We start from the raw sequence: 26,378 nt of genomic DNA, 5'->3' as shown, positions 1-26,378 counted from the left end.
TCAGAGTTTGAATACCTGTAAAGGTTAAGAGCTCCCTAAAAAACAAAACCGGGAAAAGCCCACCTTTTCCCAGGAAAGATCCTTGAAGATAGAGTAAATGTAGCCTGCAGTTTGAAATGGGTCATGAGTAAGAGTGAAAAGAACCATTTTCTGTTTGTTTACCTTTCCCCCCCAAGTATTTATGTATGTTTCAATTGTGTAATTTTTTTTGGAATGTTGAAGAAAACTGGTTTTTGCTCTTAATAATTCAAAGTCTTGCCTCTTTCAACCATGTCTTTCCCAATTTAGCTCACTTTACAAGTTCTCTAAAACAGAAAAACCATGTTGTTTCCACTAAGATCTTTAAATCAAAATGTGTGTCATTATGCTTTCCTAACAAGCAAAAGATTTGTTTTAATAATTTAGATTTCTGTTGAACTCAGAAAGTACTCTCGATTTACTGGCAATGTACTTTTGTTTAACACACAAGTTTGTAAGTGTGGGCCTCAGTTGTTTTGTTTTCTAATCACATTTGTCAGGTAGCTTGAAGGCAAGAGAGTCATTAAATTGCCATTTGTTGGTAATTCTAATTGAAAATATTTCATGCAAATATCTTGCCCTGTGAGGCTAGAAATTAGCCTTGAATTGGTGATTGCAGAGCACAATGTGGGTTTGATGAACTCTATATACCACTTATCCTGTCGGATAGTTTTCAATTAAAACCTCTTAACAATAGTTTCCTCTTAGGAAGCATATTGGATGCTTGTCATGTCCCATTTTCTTTTCTTTCACTTGCTTTCTTTTTTTAATCAGCATGAAAATGAACATGCACAGGACATAAAAAATCTTTGCAGGTATATTACTACAATTTTTCTTTGGTTTTGTTTTGTGTTATTTGGAGCTGACTGTTTCCAGGATCTTTTTATTTATTCTTTAGAATGAAGTATATTAAATAGAAATCAGTTTCTTACCCTGTGACTTTGTATTTCATTTGGATGGTGAGGTGTATAATCGAATACCATAGAAACAAAATGGAGATTTGAGGATGATGAATTGGTAACGAGGTGTTTTTGTATAGTGAGATTTTAAGATCAGTTACTGTTGTCCTTATAAAAGTCTAATACGGTCACTCAGCTGTTAAAAACCTAGTCCTCTATTTAAAAAAATATATACAAAAACAAATTGTCTATCTTTCTGCCTGATCTCTTCTCAAGTACTAACACAATGGAAACGGTGGGTGATCTGTCAATGTGTTTGGTTTGTCAATGATGGTTTTGTATAAATACTTGGAGGGTAAGAAATAAAATTCGCACAGTAAAATATGATTTCATCTGCCTTTTCTCTGCAGCTCCATGGCTCATGCTGTGGTGTGAAATTCTCATTTTACACACTTTGCAGGCGGAGCACATGAATTATGCATTGAGCAAGAAAAATCTCCTGCCTCAAGTCCTATATGCATTTACCCAGGTTCTGTCTCTATTACCAAGATGAATTGCAAATGGAGAAATGTTTGATGGAATAGAGCCCTTAACTTCTTTGTTTAGAATTCAGATTTTTTTTTTATTTTTATAGTAGCCCTTTAAGTATAAACATGTTTTGAACTTACCATGGATTTTTTTTTTTAATGAAAAATGAAGCCTAATATAAGAGAGAAATGCTGAGCACATCATGGGGCTTTTTATAGCTGTGAATCAGAACTCAAGGCTTTTTCAATTCAGTAGAAATGACCATTATCTATTGCTAATGCTGTGTTTCAGTCCCTGGTTATTTACTGTTCCCCAAAAGTCAATGAAATCCTGTCCTTTTGCCAGACCTTTCTTCTCTGCTCCGGGCTTCTAATACGGGATTATGCCAATTCATATGCTGCTCTGTTGCTGGGTGGTACAGGACCTGATTGTATTTAATAGATAGTGTTACACACTCTTAGCTATGAAGTGTGACGTAAGGGAGATAGCTGCCTCCATCTTGCACTTCATCTTGATTTGACAAGTTTGTAATTTTTCAGGTGGGGAAGTTCCAGTGCCGTGAGGACAGTCATGCCCCATTGTGGCTCTTAGGAAGCTGCCCCCATTGTGCTCAGCATAGCATCCTGAGAAGTCACGTGGGATGGGCGTCTTCTTCTTGCCCTAGCTTCTTTCCTCTCAGGAGTGATGTTCTCAATGGTGGGGCATTTTCGTCCTCACCCTAGATTTCAAGTTCCTCACCATTTTTATACCTCATCCTCTAATACGCACCATGTTTTCTGTTGTCTCTCCAGTCCCCCAAAGTGTTACTCACTTCAGAAATTCAAAGGAGAGGCAAAATACTATTTTGTACTTAAGAGGAGGAGTGTGAAAATAAAGTCCCCGCTAGATGACTGGGCATTTTCCGTGGCAGAAATATGTGTGCGCAGGAAGGAGATTTCAGTGCCGGGAGTCGATCTGTGTGGGGAAAATGCAGGCCCAACGTAAACTGATGGGACCATGTTCATTGCGGAGGCTGGAACCTGTTGTCGGGGGTTGGGAAGCTGTTCCCCGACCAGAATGAGCCTGGTGCCGCGCTGCCAGGCCCTAGTGTGAGGTGCGCGTTCGCAAATGCCTGCGATCTCTCACAGTAGCAAGAGGCTCTAAAGCCGTTGCTGGTTCCGTTTGAAGGTTGGAAGAGGGCCTGTCTTGACTGTTCCCTCTTGGTTTGCCCAACACCACACACAAAGCGAAAGCCAGTAGCTGTCTGTCAAATGATTGGCAGAAGAAAGCCAACAGAAACTCAGTGAAAACCCAGGGTTGGCCTTTACGTTTAGCATATTTAATGTCAAAAGAAATGCAGGTATTCATTATAAAGATAACTCACCTTTGCCCGAATAACATCAGTTTATCTATCCTTGAGCTGTTTCTAATGCTGCTCAGTGTTACACTTAGTTTTTACATTTAAATAGATGTTTTTCAATATTGGTTCTTTTTCATGTCTAACTAAACTGTGGACACTTCATGCTTAGGGGTTTTATTTTCTTCCTTATGGTTCTGTGCATTTAGTAATTATAGACCCACAGCCTCGAAGCGCGTTCAGACACATTGCAACCCTATAGGAGAGAATAGATCCTCCCCTGTGGGTGTCCAAGGCAGTACATGTTCAGTGAAGCCGAGGGTCACATCTTTTGGTGGGAGAACAGCTGGTAGGTTTGAACCACCAACCTGTTAGTTCACACCCAAGCACTTTAAGCACGACACCACAAGAGCTCCTTTTCCTAAATATGTTGTTGTGTTGTTTAGGTGCTACCAAGTCAGTTTCAACTCATAGCGACCCTATACACACAGAAAGAAATGCTTCCTAAGTAGAGTAAACTGAAAACCATAGAGAAAATAAATCCTTTCCAGGCCCCAAAAGGAAGAGCTTAAGAGTGTCCTTTATAGATCTTAGTGATTATCTTTGGCAAAAGAAGTCTGGCATCACCCAGTGTTGACATATGAGGTACTTAAGGTAGACACATTTGGAGCGGTGTCTCGGAAAGGCTAGCCTATCCTAACCAGCGAAAAGGTTACAGCAGCAAAGCATGTAGTGTTTCCGTATTCTTTGCCCTCACAGTCAGCTTGGTTAAGTATTATTGTCAAAAATACTTGTGTATACTTTACCAAAGACTCACATTTTTCTGTTAGCAAAACCTTGTCTGATCTATAAAATAAATTATATAAACTATATAGTAGTATAAAAAGTTTATAAAATAATTGCTTACCTCTATATTTTAAGTGTTCTTTTCTTCTAAAGGTTCTCTGTAATCTTTAAGCACAGAATATTTTTAAATTTTTCATGTGGGAAAGAAATACTGTTTGTTTGAAATAATAACTTTGTTTAATAAAAAAGATGTCATGTAACCATACAGAAACTTAGTTTGCTTTGTCTTAGGAAGAATGAGCCAGAGGCAAAAAGAAATACTTGTTTTGGAGCACAAAGGACTACTTCATAGGTTTGGGAAGTAGACTGTCCAGTAAATGAAGTATTTGTTATTTTTTAGGAGAAAGAAAGGAAAACAAGACAAGATGGAAAGCCTGTTGCCAAAGATGTTTCACTCCTAGATCTGGATGATTGTACGTATTACATTTAAAAAATTTTTTTCTGTGTTCGCAACAGTTATTTTTAAAATTTTAACAGCATCATTTATTTGCCTGGCTCAAAATAAAATGCACTGGCATCTCTTGAGAAAGATTTATTCAAGAATAAGACCAGGTGTTATGGAAATGAATCGTATCGGTATCTTTTTGTTTTGTTTTATCTGGTCAGTACCAGCTTTGTGTCATGAATAACCTAAATAAAGGTACGTGGTGAAGTAAAACAGGCGGGAGACAATGTAAGATCATCTGCTGCGTACATATAAATAATCATCGGTACGAGGGACCTTCAAGAAGTTCATGGAGAAATAAAATGAAAAGATAGGGGGATTTTTTCCCACAAAGTTTTTGAAGCCTTATTAGTGAGCTCTCAAGTAAAAGGTCCAGTCAGAACCTGTGACTACTGAGAGGAGTCTACTGAGCCTGTAAAGGTCAAGGCCGAGGCTTAGCTCAGAAGGTGATGGTGATTGGGGGAACTCACCCCCACACAAAGGACTCCAGACGATCCTAGGAACTTTGAAAACTGCAGTGTTGAGGAAAAGGCCAGCAAAGTTCTGCCAGGGAATTTTCTCCCCATCACAAGACACCAGTTTTGTTATTCTAGCGGGGCCAGGCTGTCCAATGAGAACTTCCTTGGGGAAACTTATCCTGTCTACCTACAATCCTGATCTTGCCTCTGCAGACTAACTTGTGTCCCTCAAGCTCAAAGGACATTTCAGAGACGATAGCGGTCCCTCAAGGACATCCAAACTGCCTCTTTGACGTGGTGTGATTGAAGAGCGCAGAATTCTCTGAGGGGTTAGAGAGGTGGAAACATCCCTGCAGAAGGATAGAGACCTAGACGGAGGGTGTGTGGAGAAAGCATACCTTCATATTTGTGCTTTTTTGTTTCATAAGAACTTTTTAAGATTTTGTAACAATCCTTTCTTTACTTATCCTCCTAAATCGGAGTCAAATTTGAATCATTTTTCACCACTTGGAGAAGGTTTTAGGGTTATTCATTATCCAGTGCTGCTGAGGTTTGAGAAATACACTGTGCATATTCTTTTGGTGGGGCATTGTATAAGGAAGACAGAAGAAGAATCAATGCATTTGAATTGTGCTGCTGAAGACTGTGGAAAGTGCTGTGGGTTGTGAAAAAGACAAACAGATCTGTCTTGGAAGAAGTAAGACCAGTGTGCTCCTTAGAGGGAAGAGTGGCAAGACTGTGTCTTACATACTTTGGACATTCTTACTGTGAAGAGAGACCAGTCTCTGGGGAAGGACATCACGTGTGATAAAGTGGAGGGGCAGCGACAAAGAGGAAGACTCTCACAGAGTTAGACGGACACAGTGGCCGCCACGATGGGCTCCGGCACAGGAACAATTGTGAGGATGGCGCAGGGCACTGCAGTGCTTCATTCTGTTGTGCACGGGATCGCTATGGGTTGGAGGCAGCCGATGAGATGACACTTAACAACAACATAAGGAAGACGGGTTAATTTGACTATTCAAATTTATGTACTAACCCAACCACTAAGGCCACAAAGATGAAGAAATTGAAGATTCTTAGCCAAATTCAGCGGTTCAAAAGTGATCAAACTTGCAATCAAGATACATTGCTGATTACTGGTAATCAGCAATGTGTAATTAGGTATCATCGCAGAAGGATTGATAGGTGGGAAATATGACCTTAGTTACAGAAGTCACCCTGGAGATCACGTGATAGAATTTTCCAAGACTAAGAACTTGGTCATTGTAAATACTGTTTTTCAGCAGCAAAAGGACACACAGACCTCACCTGATGGAATGCACAGGAATCAAATTGCCCGCATTTGTGGAAAGGGAAGGACCCCTAGCGGCTGGCTGGTGAGGCCATGAACTGCTAACTACAGTGTCAGCGGGTCAAAACCACCATCTCCTCGGGAGAAAGACGAGGCTTTCTACTCTGGTAAAGAGCTGCAGTTTCAGCAATCACTGGAGCAGGGCTGCCCTGCGGCAGGGTCGCTATGAGTCGGCATCAACTCGGGGCCAGTGAGTTTGGTTTGCTGGAAAGGCGCCCTGGTGGCACAGTGGGCTAAGTGCCGAGCTGCTAAGCAGAGATGGCACCTCACACTCAGCAGCTCTTCCTCCAGAGAAAATAAGGCTGGCTGCCCTTGTAATGGTTTACAGTCTCAGAAGCCCACAAGGGAAGTTCTACCCTGGCCTCTAGGGTCACTCTTAAGTCAGAATCAACTCAGTGGCAGGGAGTTTGGTTTTTTAGGGTATGTCTGTGGGAACAGACAATGGGAAGCTCAATGTCATCAGTCGAAACAAGGCTGGGGGCCTAGTGTAAAGTAGACCATCAGTCATTCTTTTGCACATTCAAGTTGAAGGTGAAAAAAAATTTTTAAACAAGTCCATAGAGCCAAAGTATGACCTTGAATATAATCCACCTGAATTTAGACACCACTTCAAGAATAGATTTGATGCATTGAGAGAGCACGAGTGACAAAAGACCCGATGCGTTGTAGGATAACACTGTACAGGAAGAAAGCAGAAGGTCACTTGAAAGACAGCAGAGACCAACCTTCATGTCAGGAGCTTAATCTTGAACACAGAGTGAATGGAAGACGTCACAGGGCAGCTCAGAAAGACAAAGTACTTTAATGCAAGGTACAAAGACTTGGAATTAGAAAGCCAAAAGGAAAGAGCATGTGCAGCTTTATGAAACGGAAGGAACAGAAGACAAAATCCACACCTTGAGTGACAACAGTGAGCATCCGATGGGGGAGATGCTGAGCGGCATAGGAAGCAGCAAAAGATGAAAGAATGCACAGCGTGTGTATACCAAAAAGAATTGGCCAGCGTTGAACTCCTTTTAAGCGCTAGCATATTTTCAAGAATCGGTGATACTGAAGGAAGAAGGCCAATCTGTGCTGAAGCTATTAGCAACAAACAGGCCTCCCAGAATTGACGGATACCTTTTGTGATGATTTAGCCAGCTGATGCATCACTATAAGTGCTTGCTCATCTATGCCAAGAAATTTGAAAGATTGCTCTCTTGCCAGTCCGTCGGACACTTCCAATTCACATTTATGCCCATTTGGGGAAAAAGCAATCCAATGAATGCAGAAATTATCTAATCATATTACTCTCAAATACAAATTTTTTTAATCATTTTATTGGGGGCTCGTACAACTCAGCACAATCCATATATCCATCCATGTGTCAAGCACGTGTGTACATATGTTGCCATCATCATTCTGAAAACATTTGCTTTCTACCCATGAACCCTTAATAATTTATAAATTATTACTATTTTGTCATGCCTTACACTATCTGATGTCTCCCTTTACCCACTTCTCTGTTGTCCGTCCCCTAGGGAGGAGGTTATATGTAGATCCTTGTAACCTGTTCCCCCTTTCTCCCTTACCTTCCCTCCACCCTCCTGGTATCACCACTCTCACTACTGGCCCTTAGGGGTTCATCCTCCTCCCCCCCCCACTATCATGGTCCCAGTTCTACCTTACAAACCTTGTTGGACCAGAGGATATACAGTGGTGCAGATAGGAACTGGATACACAGGGAATCCAGGACAGATGATCCCTTTAGAACCAGTGATGAGAGTGGTAATATTGGGAGGGAAGAGGGAATGTGAGGTAGAAATGGGGAACCGATTGCAAGAATCTACTTTCTCCCTAGGGGATGGACATATAAATTATCAAGGGTTCATGAGCGAGGGGGGAGCGGGGAAGGTGGAGGGAAAAAAAAAAAAGAAAAGTGAGCTGATTCCAAGAGCCCAAGCAGAAAGCAAATGTTTTGAGAACGTTGTGGGCAACGAATGTATGTGTGCTTTACACAATTGACGTATGTGTGGATTGTGATAAGAGTTACATGAGCCCCCAATAAAATGATTTAAAACAAACAAAATCGAAACAATGTGATGAGTTGAACAAAGCGGCTTCAAAAGGCCTCTTGAATGTGTTGAAGAGCAATGGTCTTTGTGTAAGGATTTAGGGTGCCTGACCCTGCCCTCGTATTTTCAGGACACCATCGATGCATGAGAAAACTGGACATCAAAGAATGGGTCCTTTCCATTTGAATGGTGGCCCAGATAGCTAGTATGCCTGTACTCCAAAAGGAATCGGCCAATCCGTTTTGGAAGAAGTACGGACTGTTCCTTAGAAGCACCCTAAGAATGTTTGGGAAGGCTGTCTTTCGTAACTCTGGATATGTTAATCAGGAGGGACAGTCTCAGAAGGAGGGCATCATGCTTTGAAAAGTAGAAGGTCCCCAGAAAGAGGAAGACAGTAGACCAGATAGATTGATAGGGTGGCTGCGACACTGGGCTTCGGCAGACTAGCAAGGAGACAGTGTTTCCTTGGGTTAAACACAGGCTTGGTTCCACTGGGTCAGACTACTGGAGTGCACTTAACAACAGGAACAATGAATGCAAAGGTTAGCAATGATGGAGGAGCTTATGATGATATCGCTGCAAGTACTCCATTTAGCAAGGTAATGACTTATTGAGCCACTCTATAGTAAGAATTTTTTCCCCTCCAGATTCCTTAGACCTCAAAGCTAAACAGCGTTCTCAGTGGCTTAAAGGAAAAAGGAGGAAAGTGAAACGGAAATGGACTTGGAGTCTTGTGACCAACAAGTTCACATAAAACGATCACACACACACACACACACACACACACACAGGAATTTTTTATTCTTAAGTGTCTTAACTTAGGTTAGAATGATTGCATAATTACTCTCATAAGTACATTTCAGTGAGGGAAAGAAAAGTATTCTGTAGAAAGTTGTAAAAGCACAAATGCAATGACTTGCAATCCCAACACTGTTTGATCAGATCCTTTTCATATGCAACCTTCTCCCACCCATCCACACAAAATATACTAGATTCCACCCAGAGACTTTTAGCCCTAGTTACCGCCGCCCCCCCCCCGGCCTTTGTTTATCACACACATTCTAATATTCTTTGCCATTTTCATTTTTAACAACTGCATGCTTCTTTGTACTGTTGAAATAAATTTTATTTAATGTGTTTGTTATTCTTGAAACCTTAAGCGGTTTCCTTTTTCATTGAGTGATTGATTTTTGCCACCGTCATCAGTGAAGCAACATGCATCACCATGAGTATATGATTTCATGATCTTCATGGCTGCAGAGATTCTTTTTTTTTTTGGGAAAATTGTTTGTAAAATTGCCTACTTTCCACAAAGCCACAACCCGCTCATACAGTAATAGTGTGAGAGCCAGATTCCTACTTTCTCACCAATGTTGACTGGTATCATTTTTAGTCGCCAATTTGATAGATGGAAATGTTTCATTTTAACTTGTATACTTCTTAAAAGGCTGTGTAGTGTCATTTTGGTTTTTCTGTATTTGATACATGTGTGCTGTGCTTCAGCTTAGTTAACTGACTTTGGAATTCAATTAAGGATTAACTTCCAAGTGCCAAGTTTCATATTCTGAGACTGTAATGAAATATGCAATGTCTTTACTAGCAGAGCCTATGCCTTCTGAAATGACAATTAAGCTTATATTTTTTTAAAATTTATTTTTAAAGAATGGAACTTGCTTATAATGTAAGTTTTCCCTAATTCGTTTGATCGTATTTAGCCAAACATAGTTGAGAACTAAGGGCCACTCCCTATCGGCATTTGTAATACTCTGACTGAGGGAAACTAACAAACAGATCGACACTTATGTAGAAGCACGCCAAAAACCCACAGGTTGCATGACAAATTTTAAACAGTTTCCAGTTCTGTAGCAATTCCACCAATCACTTGTCAGGTGACCTTGTTCTTGTTAGGTGGCATTGAGTTGGCTCTGACCCATAATGACCCTCTGTACAAAGAACAAAACACCGCCCGGCCCTGTGCCATCCTCACAGTCGGTCCTATACCTGAACCCATTAATGCAGCCACTGTGTCCGTCCGTCTCTGCGAGGGTCTGCCTCGCTCAGTGCCCCTCTACTTTACCAAGCATGATGGCCTTCTCTAGGACTGGTCTCTCCTCACAGTGTGTCCACAGTATGTAAGAGGAAGTCTTGCCATTCTTGCCTCTAAGGAGCACTCTGGCCTTCTTTCTTCCAACACAGATCCTGTTTGTCCTTCAATCAGTCCATGGCACTTTGAGTATTCTTCTCCAGCCCCACAATTCAAATACATCTGTTTCTCTTCAGTCTTCCTTATTCAGTGTCCAACTTTCATATGCATATGACGCAATGGAGACCGTTTAAATTTGGTCAGCATATTGTCATGTGACCATGACAGGTCTTCCATCTCTCTGTCAGCTTCCAGTCTGTTTCTCACTGCTGCTTACTTTTCACCTTTTTCCTCAAATACTGTAAATTATTCCGCATTGCCAACCCTACAATTCTTTCCTTCATCCAGCCAGCCCTTAAAACGGTTCCTCTTGTGTGGGAGCAAATCTAACCAGCATGGGCTTCCAACCACCACCCTCATCCAGTATTCTCTCATTCAGCAGTTCGAACAGTTTTCAAAAGGGAATGGACGCGATCACATTTTCATTTCTTGAAGACGATTTTCAAACTCATAGACATCTGGTCTCAAGTAAATGGCAGTTTTCCTATCCATATCAGAAATATGAATAGCTGTGTTTGGCTAAGTATAATTAGAAGAAGAATGAGGTGATATCTCCAAATCTAGTGCTGCTGTGGCAGAAGAGCCACAGGACTTTCCCAAGCAGACACTTAACATTCTCACAGCTTAGGAGGCTAGAAGCCCAAGTTCAGGGCACCAGCTTTGAGGAAAGGCTTTCTCTTCCTTTTTGAGGGAAGGTCAACTCCATGGAAAGGTCCTGTCTTCTTTCAACAACGGTAGACTCATCATCTCTCAGAGATCTCTGTGTGTCTTGGCACCAGTGTCCCACTGGGTTTAGGAGGTTCTCCACACACGTTCCCTGGATTCCAAAGATGCGCGTCATATGTGGCTCCTTTTTATTAGTCTGTAGGTCCTTCTTTGTCATCCGAGAGGTCAACAAAAAGAGAAGCAAGCAGAGCAAAAGTGATGCTGGTCCCATTGCAGGGAACCTTTCCTTAGGTGACATCAGGGCTGAGACCTGTGCATGAGGGTTACATTTTACCCAAACCTCCTTAGGACAGACTTGCTGATCAAACAGATCACATCATGGAGATGGTGACATTTTTAGCTCACTGCAAAATTGCATCATTGCATAAATGTAAATACCCTTTTCAGACACCAAACTCAACTGAATAACTTTTAAAAAAAATCATTTTATTGGTGGCTCATACAACTTATCACATTCAATGGTGTCAAGTACATTTGTTGCCATCAGCATTCTCAAAACATTTGCTTTCTAATTGAGCTCTTGGTATCGGCTCCTCATTCTTCCCCTCCCTCCCCCAGCCGCCCACCCTCATGAACCCTTGATAATTCTCAAGTACTCCCTCAATGCACAAACACTTTGTTTTATTAAACTGACTTTCCATGATGCTGACCTTCCCAAAACAATTGTTGAAGACAAACAGGTGCATAAGCAAATGTAGTGAAGAAAGCTGATGGTGCCCTTCTATCAAAAGATAAAGGGTCTGGGGGCTTAAAGGCTTGAACATGAACAAGCTGCCATCTAGTTGAGAAGCAGCAAATCCCATATGGAAGAAGCACACCAGCCTGTGTGAGCATGAGGTGTTGATGAGATCAAATATTAGGCATCAAAGAACAAAAAAATGTCATTGTGGATGAGGGGGAATGCAGAGTGGAGACCCAAAGCCCATCTGTAGGCAACTGGACATCCCCTTACAGAAGGATTGCGGGGAGGAGACGAGCCAGTCAGGATGTAGTATACCACCAATGAAACATACAACTTTATTTCTTTAATACTTCCTCCCCACCACTATCCCAATTCTACCTTACAAATCCGGCTAGACCAGAGGATGTACAAGGGGGTACAGATAAGAGCTGGAAACACAGGGAATCCAGGACAGAGAAACCCCTCAGGCCAATGAGAGTAGCAATACCAGGAGAGTACGGGGAAGGTGGGGTTGAAAGGGGGAACCTATCACACTGATCTGTCTATAACCCACTCCCTGGAGGATGCTGAACTGGATAACTCTTGAAAGTTTGTATATACTTTATCACCCACTACCATCAACTCTCAAGGAGTTGGCCTGCTAACTGCAAAGTCAGAAATTCTAAACCACCAGCCCCTTCTCAGGAGAAAAGCAGAGCTTTCTACTCCCATAAAGAGTTACAGTCTTTGGCAGTTCTCCTTTGTCCTGTGGATCACTATGAGGCAGCATCGACTAGAAGGCAGTGAGTTTCCTTTTTGGCCCATCGAGTTATTTCTGACTCAGAGCGACCCTATTGGACAGAGCAGAACTGCTCCTCAGAGCATCGGAGGTTGTAAATCGTAATGGAAGAAGACTGCCTCATCTTTCTCCCATGGAACAACAGCTGGTGGGTGTAAAACCCTGACCTTTTGATTAGCAGCCTAATGCTTAAAAGATGATTCCCTTCCTCTTTGAGTAACATCACCGGGTGATAAATGTTAGTGGCCTTGTTATGTGATAAAAAAAAATGTGCAAGAACGATTACATCAAAAGGGAGCCCTGCTGGCACAGTGGCTATGCGATCAGCTGGCAACAAAGGTTGGTGGTTCAAACCCACCCACCAGCCACTCTGTGCTAGAACAGGCCTGATGATCTGCTCTCAGACAAGGTTGCAGGTGTTGGACTCAACTCGGCGGCACACAGCAGCCACATTCTCTATCCTTAGGTTGCAGGAGCTGACATTTTGTGTTTTGAAAGCTGAGACTAATAGCTGCCATGACTTGATTATAACTTGACTAAATCAAGATGTTAAATAGAATTGTCATACGTTTATTAATCAAAGTAATCTAATTAGATTTACTAACAATTTAAAAGTGTTGCTTTTAATAATTCGAGTTAAGTGTTCATGCACATGTGCTAATTCGGTCCTTTTCTTGCAGTTAACCCAGTCTCCACTCCGGTGGCTCTTCCCACTCCTGTTCTTTCGCCCAGCTCCATAGCCGATCTCAAAGGTTTGAACTTGTCAGCTTCTTCGCCAGTCATCAGTGTAAGTTTCAGAACACACTAGCTCAGTTTTCCAAGGATGCCTTCGCTTTTGTGTTGCCTTGAAAATAATTGAAGTGGAATCTTAACTTTGAACCATTCCCCTGTAGCAGCCAGTCTCCTTCAGATACGGCCTTTGCATTTTGTAAGTAGTTGGAAACTGTGCTCTCTTATGAAGACTTTACCTGCTGAGTTTACTTACTTACTTATTGTGCGTTTCTTTTCCTCTGCCGCTGTCCTACACCTGATACAGACAGGTGTGCTTTGCCTCCGTGAGTGAGTTTATGTGCATATTCTGCCATAAAATGTCGTTGATCGACATTGACAGGCCTTTAGTGCTATTTTGGTTCTATGCTACCACACTGTTTCTTCGCCATAGACTGCTGAAGTACATGACTGGTTCGTCTGAAAGGCCAAGATTGGGTATCTCTTTGTGTTAGCATCCTACATTTATGTATATGCCTGGTCCTAAAGGAGCCCTGGTGGAACCATGGGTTGTGGTTTGAACTGCAGCCACCTGGAGGAGGGCGGAGGGGCTTTCGGCTCCTGCAAAGCTGGCTGGCCTCGGAGGCCCTCGGGAGCAGTTCTCCTCTGTCCGGCATGGTCGCCCGGAGTCAGAATGGACTCTGTGGTGCTGTATGTGGTTTGGCGGTTGCCCTACATTTCCTCTGATCTATTTCAATACACAGCGGAGCCCCTGTGACAGAGCACGGCGATGCCATGGGGCTTTTCTGGGCTGTAATCTATTCAGAAGCAGATCTCCAAGGCCAAGTCTGTCTCCCGTGGTGCTGAGTCCCCTAAAAAAAGTATCCAGTGTTTTTACAGGGTGTGAGTTAATGCCCAAACTGTCCACTTGTTCTAATGCCTGAAACTGCAAGAACTTTTCCTGTGTTAGCATATCTTAGCCACTAACCTCTCTCGCTGTAAATCAAGCAGGCTACTGGGGTGGATGATCTACTGATATGCTTGACCTTTGACTAATTTGCTGTCAGAAATCTGACAGACAGAGGGAGAGCAGCAAGTGTGAATGAGAGCCCAACTAGCTTGAAGAGGCCTGGCTCTGGAGTGGCCCCCAGCTGGGATGTGCTCGAGGGCACGTAAGCCTCTGAGAAGGGATGGAGAGCAGCCTCTGCCAGAAGAAAGGCCAAATTCCTGTCCCTTATTACAGAAACATTCCCCTTCGAGTTGAATGCGTGGCCAGGGCCGTGCAGCACGACGAGCGGTTCTGTGTGCTTTGGTCAGCTCACCCGAGAACGGACGGGAAAGCCACGCAGCCGAGCGTGTTCTTCATTAAGTGTAGTTAGGTTCCCTCCCAGCCCCGCAGAAATGACAGAGCAGCTTGGGGTTCCACTTCACCCTTTTCATGCCTAAGAGGAGCCCTGGTGGTGTAGTAGTTACTCCGCGGACTACGATCTGCAGGGTCGGCAGTTCAAAGGCACTAGAACTCTGGGAGAAGGCGGGGGATTTCTTCCATAAAGAGTCACAGTCTCAGAAACTCACAGGGGCAGTTCTACCCCATCCTATCGGATCCTTATGAGTCGGCATCCACTCGATGACAGTGAGTTTGTTTTTAGTTGGGTCTCATTCCTAAAAGAAACCCCATCAGAAGAGGCAGCAGGTGCAGTGAAGCTAAACGGAACCTCACTCATTCAAGTCTTCATTGAGTCTTCGTGGAGGGCTAGAGAGAGGAAGCAGTGATCAGGCTATCTAGAGCTAAGTGCTTCCTTCCTCAAAGGGAATCAAGAAGCCGCTAAGAACTTGAGAGGCAGTAAGGTTGTCGATTAATAACAACCTGGGCTCAGGTATCAGCTGCCCCAGGCGCAAATCCCTGTCCTGTCCTGTACAAGCTGTGACGCGTCCATTGATTGATAGTTTTTCAGCGCCACAGTTTCTGGGAAGCAGGATGGGTATGAGATGAATGCCATAATACATGCCCAGCCCTTAGAGCAGTGACTGGCACCTTGTCATCACTCAATAAATATGAGCTAATATTTTCAGAAGTGATGTGATAGGTGAAAATGGACCCCAAGTAGACATTTATACTTCATTAGCTATCAGAAGAATGCCATTGAGATAGTAAAGCTGGTAGTAGATTTTCATCCGTCACAGAGGAACTGAAAATCTCACCCTCTTACTAAGCAAAGCTGATATTGAGACAGTTTCTTGAAAAGAAAAGCACTCCAACCAGAGGGGGCCCAATAGGTCCTGCCAGGTAGTGATGACCGAGTGAAGTGGGATGACCATATCCCCACCCCCACCCCTGCCCACTTCCCCATAAAAGCTAACAAAATGGTTGTTGGTTTTGTTTTGTTTTGTTTTTAAGTACAAAGAAAGCTGTAGAAAATTAAAGGGGAAAGGGTAGGACTTTTAATTGTGTGAAAGCAGAAAATAAATTGAAAAGTCTAATGCAGTGTTACATGGCTCCCAATCCAATCCCTATCCCCCCTCCCCCACCAAAAGTACCTAATAAAAAAGGCAGATCCACAAAATTGTGTTTTCTCATTACCTGTAAAAGTGTGGATAGAAATAAAATCATATCCCCTAGGGGAGAGAACATTAAAACCCTCAAGAAGGAGCAGTAGTGGTGTGGTACTGCTAACCACAAGGTTGATGGGTCAAATCCACCAGCTGCTTCTCAGAAGAACAACGAAGCTTTCTGCTCCTGTAAAAATTTACAGCCTCTGAAACCCACAGGGGCAGTTCTACCCTGACCTGTAGGCTCCCTATGAGTCAGCATCAACTCCTCGATGGCAGTGGGTTTGGGTTTAGTTTAGATACATACTATTATAGGGAGTCCTGGTTGTGCTGTGGGTCAGGCATTGGACTACTACCCACAAGGTTAGCAGTTCAAATCTACCAGCTGCTCCATAGGAGAAAGCTTTAGGCTGTCTGCTCTCATAAATATTTACAGTCTTTAGAACACTGTGTAAGGTCACTGTGAGTTGGAATGGACTCAATGGCAGTGGCTTTGGGTTTGGCACCTAACATTGTGAGGGCAGTGGTGGTCCAGTGGCAGAATTCCTGTCATCTGTGTCGTTAAACCTGGCCTGGATTCCTGGCCCAGGCATCTCACGCATAGCTACCACCCATCTATCAGGGGAACCTTGCATGTCGCTATTAAGCTAAGCCGGTTTCTCCAGAACTTCCAGACTAAGATGGACTAGAAAGAAAGCCTAGCAGTCTGCTGCTAATCACAGCCCGTGAAAATCCCAAGGATCACCACCGGCCAGCCCACCAACAACCTTGGGCACAGAGGATTGGGCGGCATTTGTTCCATCCTGCCTGGATGCTTTCCTCTCAGAGTTGGGAACTGGCTCAACAGTGGCTAACAACAACAAAATAACAATATGGAATCTCAATACATAGAGGAGCTTTTTTGGTGGGGAGGGGAGATTCTGAATTAATATTCAAGAGAAATGCATAAATCCATAATTTAAAAACCAACATGGTACTCTAATTGAAGATAAAGGAAAAATAAAATTAATTTGTAATGAAGTAGTACTTACAGTCACATGTAATTGCCTGACTAAGACTCTACGCTAAGAAATAGAACGAAGTAGCTAAGTGATGCTGCACAGGGAGGTGGCGCCGCTATGAGCGTGCCGGCGTACACGCAGATGATGTAGGTGTGATTGCTGTATGGATCACTCAAATGCTATTCGTTAGGGGTGGCTGTCAGCGGCAGGATTTTCCAAAACATTGAATTGTTTTTGTGAACCAAAGTTGTTATATTCCTGGAAATATGAGTATTTTACAACTTTGCAAAAAATATTTTGTGTTTATGTATGAAATAGAGGTAGGTTTAAGGATCAGGTGATTTTAAACATGTTTTCACCTCTTGAATGGCCACTAAGATATTTGAAGCCTGTGAGGGGTGTGGTAGTGATGGAGGTGGTGGATGGAGGTGCTGGAGGTGGTGGAGGTGGATGGTGGTGGATGGAGGTGGTGGAGGTGGATGGAGGTGGTGGTGGTGGAGGTGGATGGAGGTGGTGGAGGTGGTGAGTGGAGGTGGTGGATGGAGGTGGTGGAGGTGAATGGAGGTGGTGGAGGTAGAGGTGGCGGAGGTGGCGGTGGCGGCGTTAGGTGCCATCGGGTCAGTTCTGAATCACAGCACAAAACATCCCCTGGTTTGGCACCGGGCTTGCATTTGTTCCTATGTTTGAGCCCATTGGTGCAGGCACCAGACAAGATGCGAACCTTTATTTGTATGAGTCTGCTCTGTTCTTGGCGGGACATCTCCCACTCTGACCCCCGGCCCTGAGTGCTACCAGCACACATACTTGCCTCTGATTCCCGGCACTGGTAACCTCATTCGGAGCAGTACAATGTGGTTAAAGCAAGACAAGGCGCAGACTGCCTATGTTTAAATCACGACTCGGCCACTTTCCAGGAGTGACCTTGGGCAAGCCTTAGGGTTTTACCACCTAATAGAGAGAATAATGCTACCTCATTAGGTTATTGTTAGTATAAATTAGTTAAGATACATTTATCTGTTTGTAACAGTGCATATTATGCACAAAATAAGCAATTGCTCTTACTAGTTTTTATTATTACAACTGTAAAGAAAATATGACTCAAGAAAATTGTTGTTTCTGCTTTAAAGGCTGCAGTCAGATAGTCTCAAGTGTGCATCTTTTGTTGAAAAGGTGGGGAATATAAGGACACTGCATTGCCAAAGTTCATTAAACATGATTCTAAGTATTAGAATCAATATCTACTAGATTATAGTCACAGAATTGAGTGCAAATAATATCATAAGAATAAAAAAGAGACCAAAATTAGGAAAAGATGAGAAGACATGCATGCTAATCGTCTCAACTTTTCATAAAAAAGTAATCTATTATATGCAAAATTAGAATATTTTTAAATTAAATTTAACCCTCTTAATGGTTTCTATGTACTTAAAGAACATTTATCTGGTGTTTAGGAGCTTTTGTAAATGCATAATTTTCCCCCCTTCAATTAAACATAACTATAACTTAATTTACCTATTTACTTTTCTGAATACCTGTCCATGCATGCATGCATATAGAATGCCCTAGTCCTAGTAGTCGAAACTGCTGCTGTGCTGTGCTTAGGTGCCGTGGACTCAATCTCAGCTCACTATAGTCACCTCATGCCTACAGGCCTGAAGGCCGCCTGGCCCTGCACCATCCAGGACCGCTTGTGGACTGAGCTCTTGTGATTTATAAGGTATTCTTTGACTGACTTTCAGGAGGGAGATCACCAGCCTTTCTTCCTAGTTTTTAAAACATCTGTAGTGTTATCAGTTGTGATTTTTAAATGACTTGTTGGTTGGTAATTTTTTAATTTTTCTGTACAGTTCAAATATAGGCATTAATTCATGTTTTAAGAGAATAGTATTCCTGCGAAGATGGGCACAAGCACAAAGGCAGGCATGTTGACTATAGATGGTAGATGTCAGGACAGTACTTCCCTGCAGGAGAAGGAGTCACTTGCAGGACATACCCAGGGAGGACTCTGGAGGCCTGGTATGCTCTGTGATGTTGTCTGGGTTTTTATCTGCGTGTTGGCTACATGCGCGTGTTCATTTTATGAAAAATCACTGGGCTGTGCACTTAAGATATGTGTACTTTTCTGTACGTATGCTTTTATAAAACTGTTTTTGAAGTAGGCAAAAAACGTGAAACAGATTGTTTATAGAAAAGCAAATCTTGATGAGAACAGATATATGGATAATGGTCTTTAGCAGTTATGGAAATTGCATGGGGGCCACATGTGACCCGCCTCTGGCTACACCAGGGAGAGAGAGAATCCAACCCCACCTCTGCACAGGGTGGTTGCTATTGCGCCGAGGTCAGGCAGGCCACCCTCTACCCCACTCCCTTCTCTACTCTGTTCTCCCATCAGCCAGCCCTCACTGTGCCCTGCTGGGTTGATTAATTCATGGCAGTGGCCACAAGGAGCTCACAACAGATCTTTCACATGATCATGGGGGGTTATTAGGGAAATTAGCAGGTTACCACAAGTAAGGACCCCAAAACACCGAGGGTACAGTCCTCTTGTCCTTAGCAGCTCATCTTTGCAGCCATGCCAGCAGACCCTTGTCTCTCTTGTCCTCTCAGCCAGCTGCCTCCATGCAGCAGGTGTTAGATAGAGATCAGAAGACACTCAGCTGTACACCGGCCACAGGCTCATATGCCCGCTGCTCTGTCTCATGGTCTCAGAAACTGCTGCGTCCACTGGTGCTACCACTTCACACCAGAGTCTCTTCTCCCTGGTGGCTGTTCTTTCTTGATGGGGGTGAGATTCTTTATTGTACTTTTGAGATGGCTCACTGTGGCATCCCCGGAGATGGCAAAACTAAACAAGCCCTGAATTAGCACCCTCTACACCTTATTTAAATGCTCTCACCCATTCACTGGTGGGAGTTACAAAGATTATGAATGGCGTTAGGGTTGTAAGGTGCCCTCCAGTTGGTTCCAATGCATAGTGGCCCTGGGCACAACAAAATGAAACACTGCCCAGTCCTGTGCCATCCTCACAATCATTCTTACGTTTGAACCATCAGTGCAGCCAGCGTGTCCATCCATCTGTCAGAGATCTTCCTCTTTTTTATTGCCCCGGGACTTTTACCACTGGGGCACCTTGACATTTTGTAGACGTGCCTTTCTCCACCAGGATTGGCCGATCCTGATAACACGTCCCCAAACTAACATCCTTGCTTTTCAACACTTTAAAGAGATCTTATGCAGCAGATTTACCCAATACAATGAATTGTGTGATCTCTTGATTGCTGCTTCCATGAACATTGGTTGTGGCTCGAAGCAAGACAGAATCATTGACAACTTCAATACTTTCTCCACTCATCGTGAGATTACCTATTAGTCCGGTTGTAAGGATTTTAGTCTCTTTACATCTAGCTGTCATTCGTACTGAAGGCTGCAGTCCTTGCTCTTCATCAGCAAGTGCTTCAAGCCCTCCTCCCTTTGAGCTAGGAAGGTTGTGTCACCTGCGTCTCAAAGGTTGTTACTGAGGTTTCCTCCAGTTCTGATGCCGAGTTCCTCTTCATATAATCCAGCTTCTCTGATGATTTGTTCAGCACAGAGAATGGACCAGTACGGTGAGGGATAGGACCCTGAAGCACACCTTTTCTGACTTTGACCCTCCCAGGATACCCTTGATCAGGTTCTCCATGAGCATATGAACATGGTGCTCTGGGGTCCCATTCATCTCAAAGCTCTCCGTAGTTTGTTATGATCCACACAGTTGAATGCCTTGGTGTAGTCGAGACAACTTAAGGAAGCAGCGTCTTTCTAGTACTCTCTGCTTTGAGCCAAGAGCCATCTGACATCAGCAATGATAACCCTTGATCCATTTCCTCTTCTGAATCCCACCTGAACAGCCCTGTGAATGTACTGCTGCAACTATTGTTGCATTATCTTAAGCAAGATTCTTGCACAAGTTAACCAATGATATTGTTCTCTAATTTGAGCATTCTGTAGGGTCACCTTTGGAATGGGTAAAAATATGGATCTTCCAGTCAGTTGGCCAAGTGGCCATCGAACACATTTCCTGACATAGATGAGTGCTGCCCCTTTTCAGAAATAAACAGTACTCATTGCCCCTCTAGCAATTAAGTGCTTTTACATAATCCGGGATAAAGTGCAGGTATCTGTTTTGGGAGCAGCCGTATCCCCTACCCCTTCTCCATGACCACCACCAGTTTCCAGTGTCCCCAGGGGGCGGTAGCACCCACTTTGAAAAACACTGGAATAATCCCTGGAAAGAAACCAGAATTATAACAACCCCCCAAAGAGGCTCAGTTTTATACAATCCGCCATTAACTCTTCTGTTCACTTATCACGTATCTCTTCACGCCAGACTGCAGATCGGTGTCAAAGACACAGTGCTGAACAAGATGGGCAGGGTCCCTGCTGTTGGGGAGGGAAGCGATGAGTGGGAAAACAAGGACAAATTGCCCGAAGGGTGTAAAATAACAGCATACTAACTGCTGTCATTTTGGAGAAAAGTCTTACCTGTGTGAGAACTTCTACAGATGCACACTTGTCCATATTTCGCTAAATATATAAGCGCTGTCATTTTACAAGGGTAATTGATCTCGAAATGTGAGGCGAGCGTTTCTCAGCATGCCCTCCGCTTAGGCTGATGCACTTCCATGTGTGTAGGTCTTGCGCAAATAATTCTGCATTCTCTGATTTACACCATGTCAAAGGGACAGTTTGGGCATCCTTAGGGATTCCGGCCATGTTCCTCTGAAATGGCTGTGCGTTTGGGAAACCTAAAGAATTCTGATGGGTAAGGGCAGGCCTGTGGAGTGGGTGGGCCGTGGGTGGATGGGCTGAGGTTTCCAGCGCTGGTTTCCTAGGACATCCAACCATTGCTCCCGTGGGGGTGGGGGTGGGGGTGGGGGGCCTGTTGGTGCAACTCTCCTGCCTCCTGGCCTTTTTCCACCAATGCAGTGTTGGGTTTTCTGAAAATACCGTCCTCGGAAAGCATGCCGGTTACTGGAGCAGCCCTTCTCCCTCGTGTGTCTGGAGAAACTCTGTCAAGACCCCCTTGGAATCTCTTACCCCAAAGTCACCACAGCCTTTTGAGCTGGACCCTCTGCCTGGCACTGGCCCAGTGGACCCCTCAGAAGCCACTGTTAGGGCTGAACATGCCTGTTTTGGTTTTGTTGAAGGCAGTACTCAAACAAGGTGAAGACAGTGTAATGCGAAGAGAACTTGTTTGCAGCCATCCACAGATGGCAGACGCAGTTTGAACCACAGTTTGTTTGGAATAAGCCTGTGCATATGTGAACTGATTCCTAGTCAAATTCAAACTCGCGGTCAGTGAGTTGATCCTGACTTACGGCAACCCGGTAGGACAGAGTACAGCTCCTGTGGGTTCCCAAGACCGTACATCTCTTCAGGAATAGACAGCCTCATCTTTGGCACCTAGAGTGGCTAGTGCTTTTCAACTGCTTACCTTGTGCTTGAAATCCTAGAGGCAGGGCTTTTTAATGTACCCGCCTACATCCTTCTCGGCCATTAAAGCACAGATTCTTCAAAGGATTTCTTTGACATGTCAGTTTAAAATGGCAGTATCTGCGCCTCTTCTCTCCAGCAGGAAGCAGAAGGTCATTTTTACAGTGCTTCCTGCTCGCCCGCCGTTGCCCCCGTGTTGGCGCTGTGGTACATCGCTTCTTCGGGTGGTGGAGAAGCAAAGCCTCCAATGTGAGGGTACAGCAGCAGAATTAAACAAGGGTCTGTGCGTGTCATTCGAGTAGCCAGCATGGGTTTGCTGTGACAGGAGCAAGAGGGTGTTAAATGTAGCACTTTGACCCCGCCTGCTCAAGCATTTGCAGACTGAGAGTACATAGTCTACGTGAGTTGGACAGGTAAAGGGAGCCAAAGAAAAAGCTTTGTTTTTAATACGCAAATGAAATTTGCTGTCTCGAGTCAGTGTTTGTTATCAGTGCTCTCCAGTTTCTTTATTTCAGGAATGTAAGAAATTGCTTGGCGGGTAGGGTCATAGCTTTTTCTGTGGACAGAGCCTGGCAGCTAATGAAGTAACACTGTCTGTGATTAGGGAAGGGGCCCTGACCCTGTTTGTGTTACAGGAAATTAATTGGAAAATACAAAAGCGTCTCCATCACACCTGCTGCGGGGATGAAGGAAACAATATGAAGAAAAGACAAACATAATTCATGATGGCAGGATCTGATTCACGCCGTCGGGAATTCAGCTAAAACAGATTTTGGAACTGCTTTGCTTTGGGCTTCCCGTATGTGTTTTCTGGCTTTGTGTTTATAAGTGATTGACCAGAACACGTCTTGCAGGGGATTGGTCGATCAACTATGCAAACAGTAGGTTGCATACTTATGAAATTGCATAGTGTATGAAACCAACCAGTAGGGGTTGAGGCACACCTGGGACAGCCATGCCATGACATTGATAAGGTGCTTGTTTATAAGTGCCAGTCCCATGGAAGCTGGGTCGGGGGCCCTCACTGCCATAGCCAAGATAGATTTTGGATCCAGGGTTACTCTCCTGAGAGCCTTCTAGACCTGTGAGAGACACCGGTTAGACTGAAACCGGTACAAGACAACAAAACAGGGTGTCGTGCCCTGCCGAAGCCCATGGCACAGAAGCAGCCACAGAAATGCGTGCCTTGAGAACTGTGGAACAGGCTTGGTGGGTCTTTCAGCCACAGAGCAAATGGTCCAAGCACTACTGCAGAGCTGGGTGCCTCTTGGCACCTGTGCAGAGTAAAGAGCTGTAGCATTGGCCCAACAGGGACGGGGCCAGGGGGCCCAGCAGCAGAGGCCATTGGCTGGCAAAGTCGAAAGAAGAGCTTGCCAAAAAACCTGGGAGGGCAGCTTTCCTGATTGGTGTAGTTGAACCTGTCTCCTTAGTCATATTGTGTTATATCCAGGTTGACTTTGACCGCGAGCGATAGCCTGTTGCGTGAGTACGGTTGTGGTGGGGCCCTGATGACGTGGTGTGTTGCAGGTAGCGCTGCTAGCCGCTCCACCAGCAGTTTGAAACCACCGGCCACTCTGGAAGATGCGGCTTTCTACTCCCGTCAAGAGTTAGGGTCTCAAAAACCCACAGGGGCAGTTCTCCTCGGCCCTGCCACATGCCGTGAGTCAAGATCAGCTGGGTGGGCGGCAGTGCGTGTGCGTGTGGTGGTCTGCGGTTCTGTGCGGTCTTCCCAACACACGATGTAACGCGGCAGAGAAGGAAGACATGAAGCCTGGAGATTGGAGGGATCGGGCCACCTCAGAGGAACAGGCTTGGTGCTAATCTTGCTGCTTAGACCTTGGGGGTATACATGAGGTCAGGCATTAGTTTTCAAGAATTATTAAAAATTTTAAAATAGAATTATTAAAATGTGTGTTATGGGGAGTGGGGGGCGGGCAAAAAAATTTTTTTAATAAAATAAAATGTGTGTTATAATGATGAGTTTTATGAATGAAGTTGCTTTATCTTTACAATTTCAGTTTCTCTTCAGTGGATTTTTCTTTCCCCTCTTTTCGTATTAATACTAGAGCTTGTTTCTACTATTTCTTATACTAACAGAATGCCGGCTTTCATCAAGTTTGTCTCTTAAGGCAAATTACTTTGAGAGAGGCCTTTGAGTACGTCATATGTCAGACATTTAATAAATATGAGTTTCATTCACTGAACAAATGATAATATCCTCACAATAAAATTTGTTTTCTCATTCAGTGCAACTATCTTTTAACTTTTATTTTACATAAAAACTCAAAGTATATTGTATCTCTAGATCAAGAGGCAAGTTCCAGGTAAGATAATAATCCTTTGGGTTTAGTAGTAGAAGAAGAAATTATAAGGCAAAATTAAAAATAATTTTGTCATTTTAAATTTGGGGGAAATCCTTTATTTGTTCTGATGAAAATGTCAGTAGTCATGGAACTGTGATGAAAATAATGAAAAATCACTGGCCTGGGTCTGCTTAAATTGAAAACATTTTTTAATTAAAGTTTGACAGTATTTTTGTGCTTCCATTGCCTAGCCACGTCCCATCTTGTTCCTTTACTCAGTTCTTTTCTAGGTCGCCTTAATTTTTTCAATTAAACTTTTAAGACACGCCATACCGCTGCGCCGTTTTTCATTTCTGCACAGCTCCACAGGCCTCCTCGTTAGAGCGGGCCATCGTCCCCTCGCCCATGCCCACGTCTGTAAAAGGAGCTACTTTGTAAAAGCAGGAAGGCCATCATTTTTAGTTGTAGCTGAATCTTATTATAAAATATTAATATGTGGTTCGGTGAAATCTGAGAGAGCTTCCAAAAGCTCATGGGAAAATATAATTGTGTATGTTTTCTGTATGTGGCACCCAGGATAGAGAAGTCTGTAGAGACAGCGACTGGAGTAGTCGTTTCAAAGGGACGTGCATGGGGGGCGGGGCTTCTGGGAAAGGGGGGCTGACAGCACGTGCAAGGAGACGAAATCCCCTGCGTGGATTGTGGTGATGGGCGCACAACTCTCAGGAATATTGAAATGTGTAATGTGTGGATTGTATGTCAGTGAAACAGTTATAACTAAATTTTGAAAAGAAGAAAAGGTTCATGGAATTTCCTCACGAACATTTTAAAGCCCCTGGTATACACTGGTTAAGCCCAGACTGGCGGGCAGCCCAGCCTGCACAAGGTTTTGTTGACATGCTAAACTTCTAAACAATAAAACAATCTGTGGTAACAGATGCTAACTATAACCTTACTAAGGCCAGGTAAGAAACGGGGGTCCCCACCAGAGCAGAGTAAATGTGCATACAGAAGTGTGATGGTCGGGGGGTCTTGGGCCATCCTTTGTCTCTCTCCTGCCTTTTGCTCACTGTCAGCCTAGAGCGTTCACTGAGCATGTACCCACTTCTTTCCTAAGATTGTGATTATTTTTGCTTTGAGTTACTATAATTCAATGCACAACAATAAGAAATGATTTTTTTAAGTAATAGATGTTTCAAATAGGTTTTCTCTCTTTTGGCATTTCTATTTTCCATAGAGCTGACCAGGCTTTGTATTACTATCAACTACTGTACTTCCATTTATTTTTACTTTCTTTCTTTTTTTTTTTTTTTTTGCTTCTGTGCAGTTGTGATGTTTCCAGTGAATAGATACGTATAGGTATAGATATTTTAACTGTTAGCTATTTTAGATTTTCATGGACTGGACAATCATGTATTAAGTGTTTTTTCTTATATCTGCCAATTAACTCTTTTTGCCTAGGTTTGTCTTCTAAAATTTTGTCGGAAAGTTTTCAGAACACAGAGCAGAGCTTAGTATGAAAACTTTATAAGGATCATTTTAATAGTATTGAAACGCTTAACATGAAAAACCTGGAAACATGGGAGACTTAGAATAAAATGGGCTTCTCATCAGAGAAAGAGGACATGAATGTAGCTGTTGGCACATGCCCAACTAGCATTAAGAAATTAATTTATCACCAGAGCGAGAAGAGCAGAGAATAAGTCAAAGAAAAACAAAAGCTACATTTATTAGACTGTATCGGACACGTTACTATTTAAGTCATATAAGAATGTAATTGCACATGGCTTTTATAAGCCTACTGAGAAAGGTTATTTAAATTTGCTACTTCTTTATATTGTTGAACATATAGATCTTTCTCGCAAATAGTCAATAAACACAGAAGATCACTTTACACCTTTGCCTAAAAAAACATATACTCTCCAATGAAGCAAACAGAAAAATATGCTGCAAGTTTGCTTTCAGGGAAATCTCTGAGATATACTAAGCAAATGGAATGCGGGTACCTGACTTG

At 43.4% G+C, this 26,378-nt stretch overlaps 1 protein-coding gene across 1 annotated transcript in view; it reads left to right on the top strand.

Annotated features, from left to right (window-relative positions):
• The window catches only part of AP3B1 (adaptor related protein complex 3 subunit beta 1), a 267,505-nt gene that overhangs the window by 182,539 nt on the left and 58,588 nt on the right, over nucleotides 1-26,378 (top strand). Inside the window, exons 21-22 of the mRNA XM_075541203.1 lie at nucleotides 3,968-4,040; nucleotides 13,008-13,114. Coding sequence (XP_075397318.1) covers nucleotides 3,968-4,040; nucleotides 13,008-13,114 — 180 coding nt within the window. The remainder of the gene's footprint in view (nucleotides 1-3,967; nucleotides 4,041-13,007; nucleotides 13,115-26,378) is intronic.

Source organism: Tenrec ecaudatus, chromosome 2 (assembly GCF_050624435.1).
Source record: "Tenrec ecaudatus isolate mTenEca1 chromosome 2, mTenEca1.hap1, whole genome shotgun sequence".
In the NCBI taxonomy this organism is placed as follows: Eukaryota; Metazoa; Chordata; class Mammalia; order Afrosoricida; family Tenrecidae; genus Tenrec; species Tenrec ecaudatus.
The sequence above is the reverse complement of the archived record's forward strand: the minus strand, read 5'-3'. Positions and strand labels throughout refer to the sequence as shown.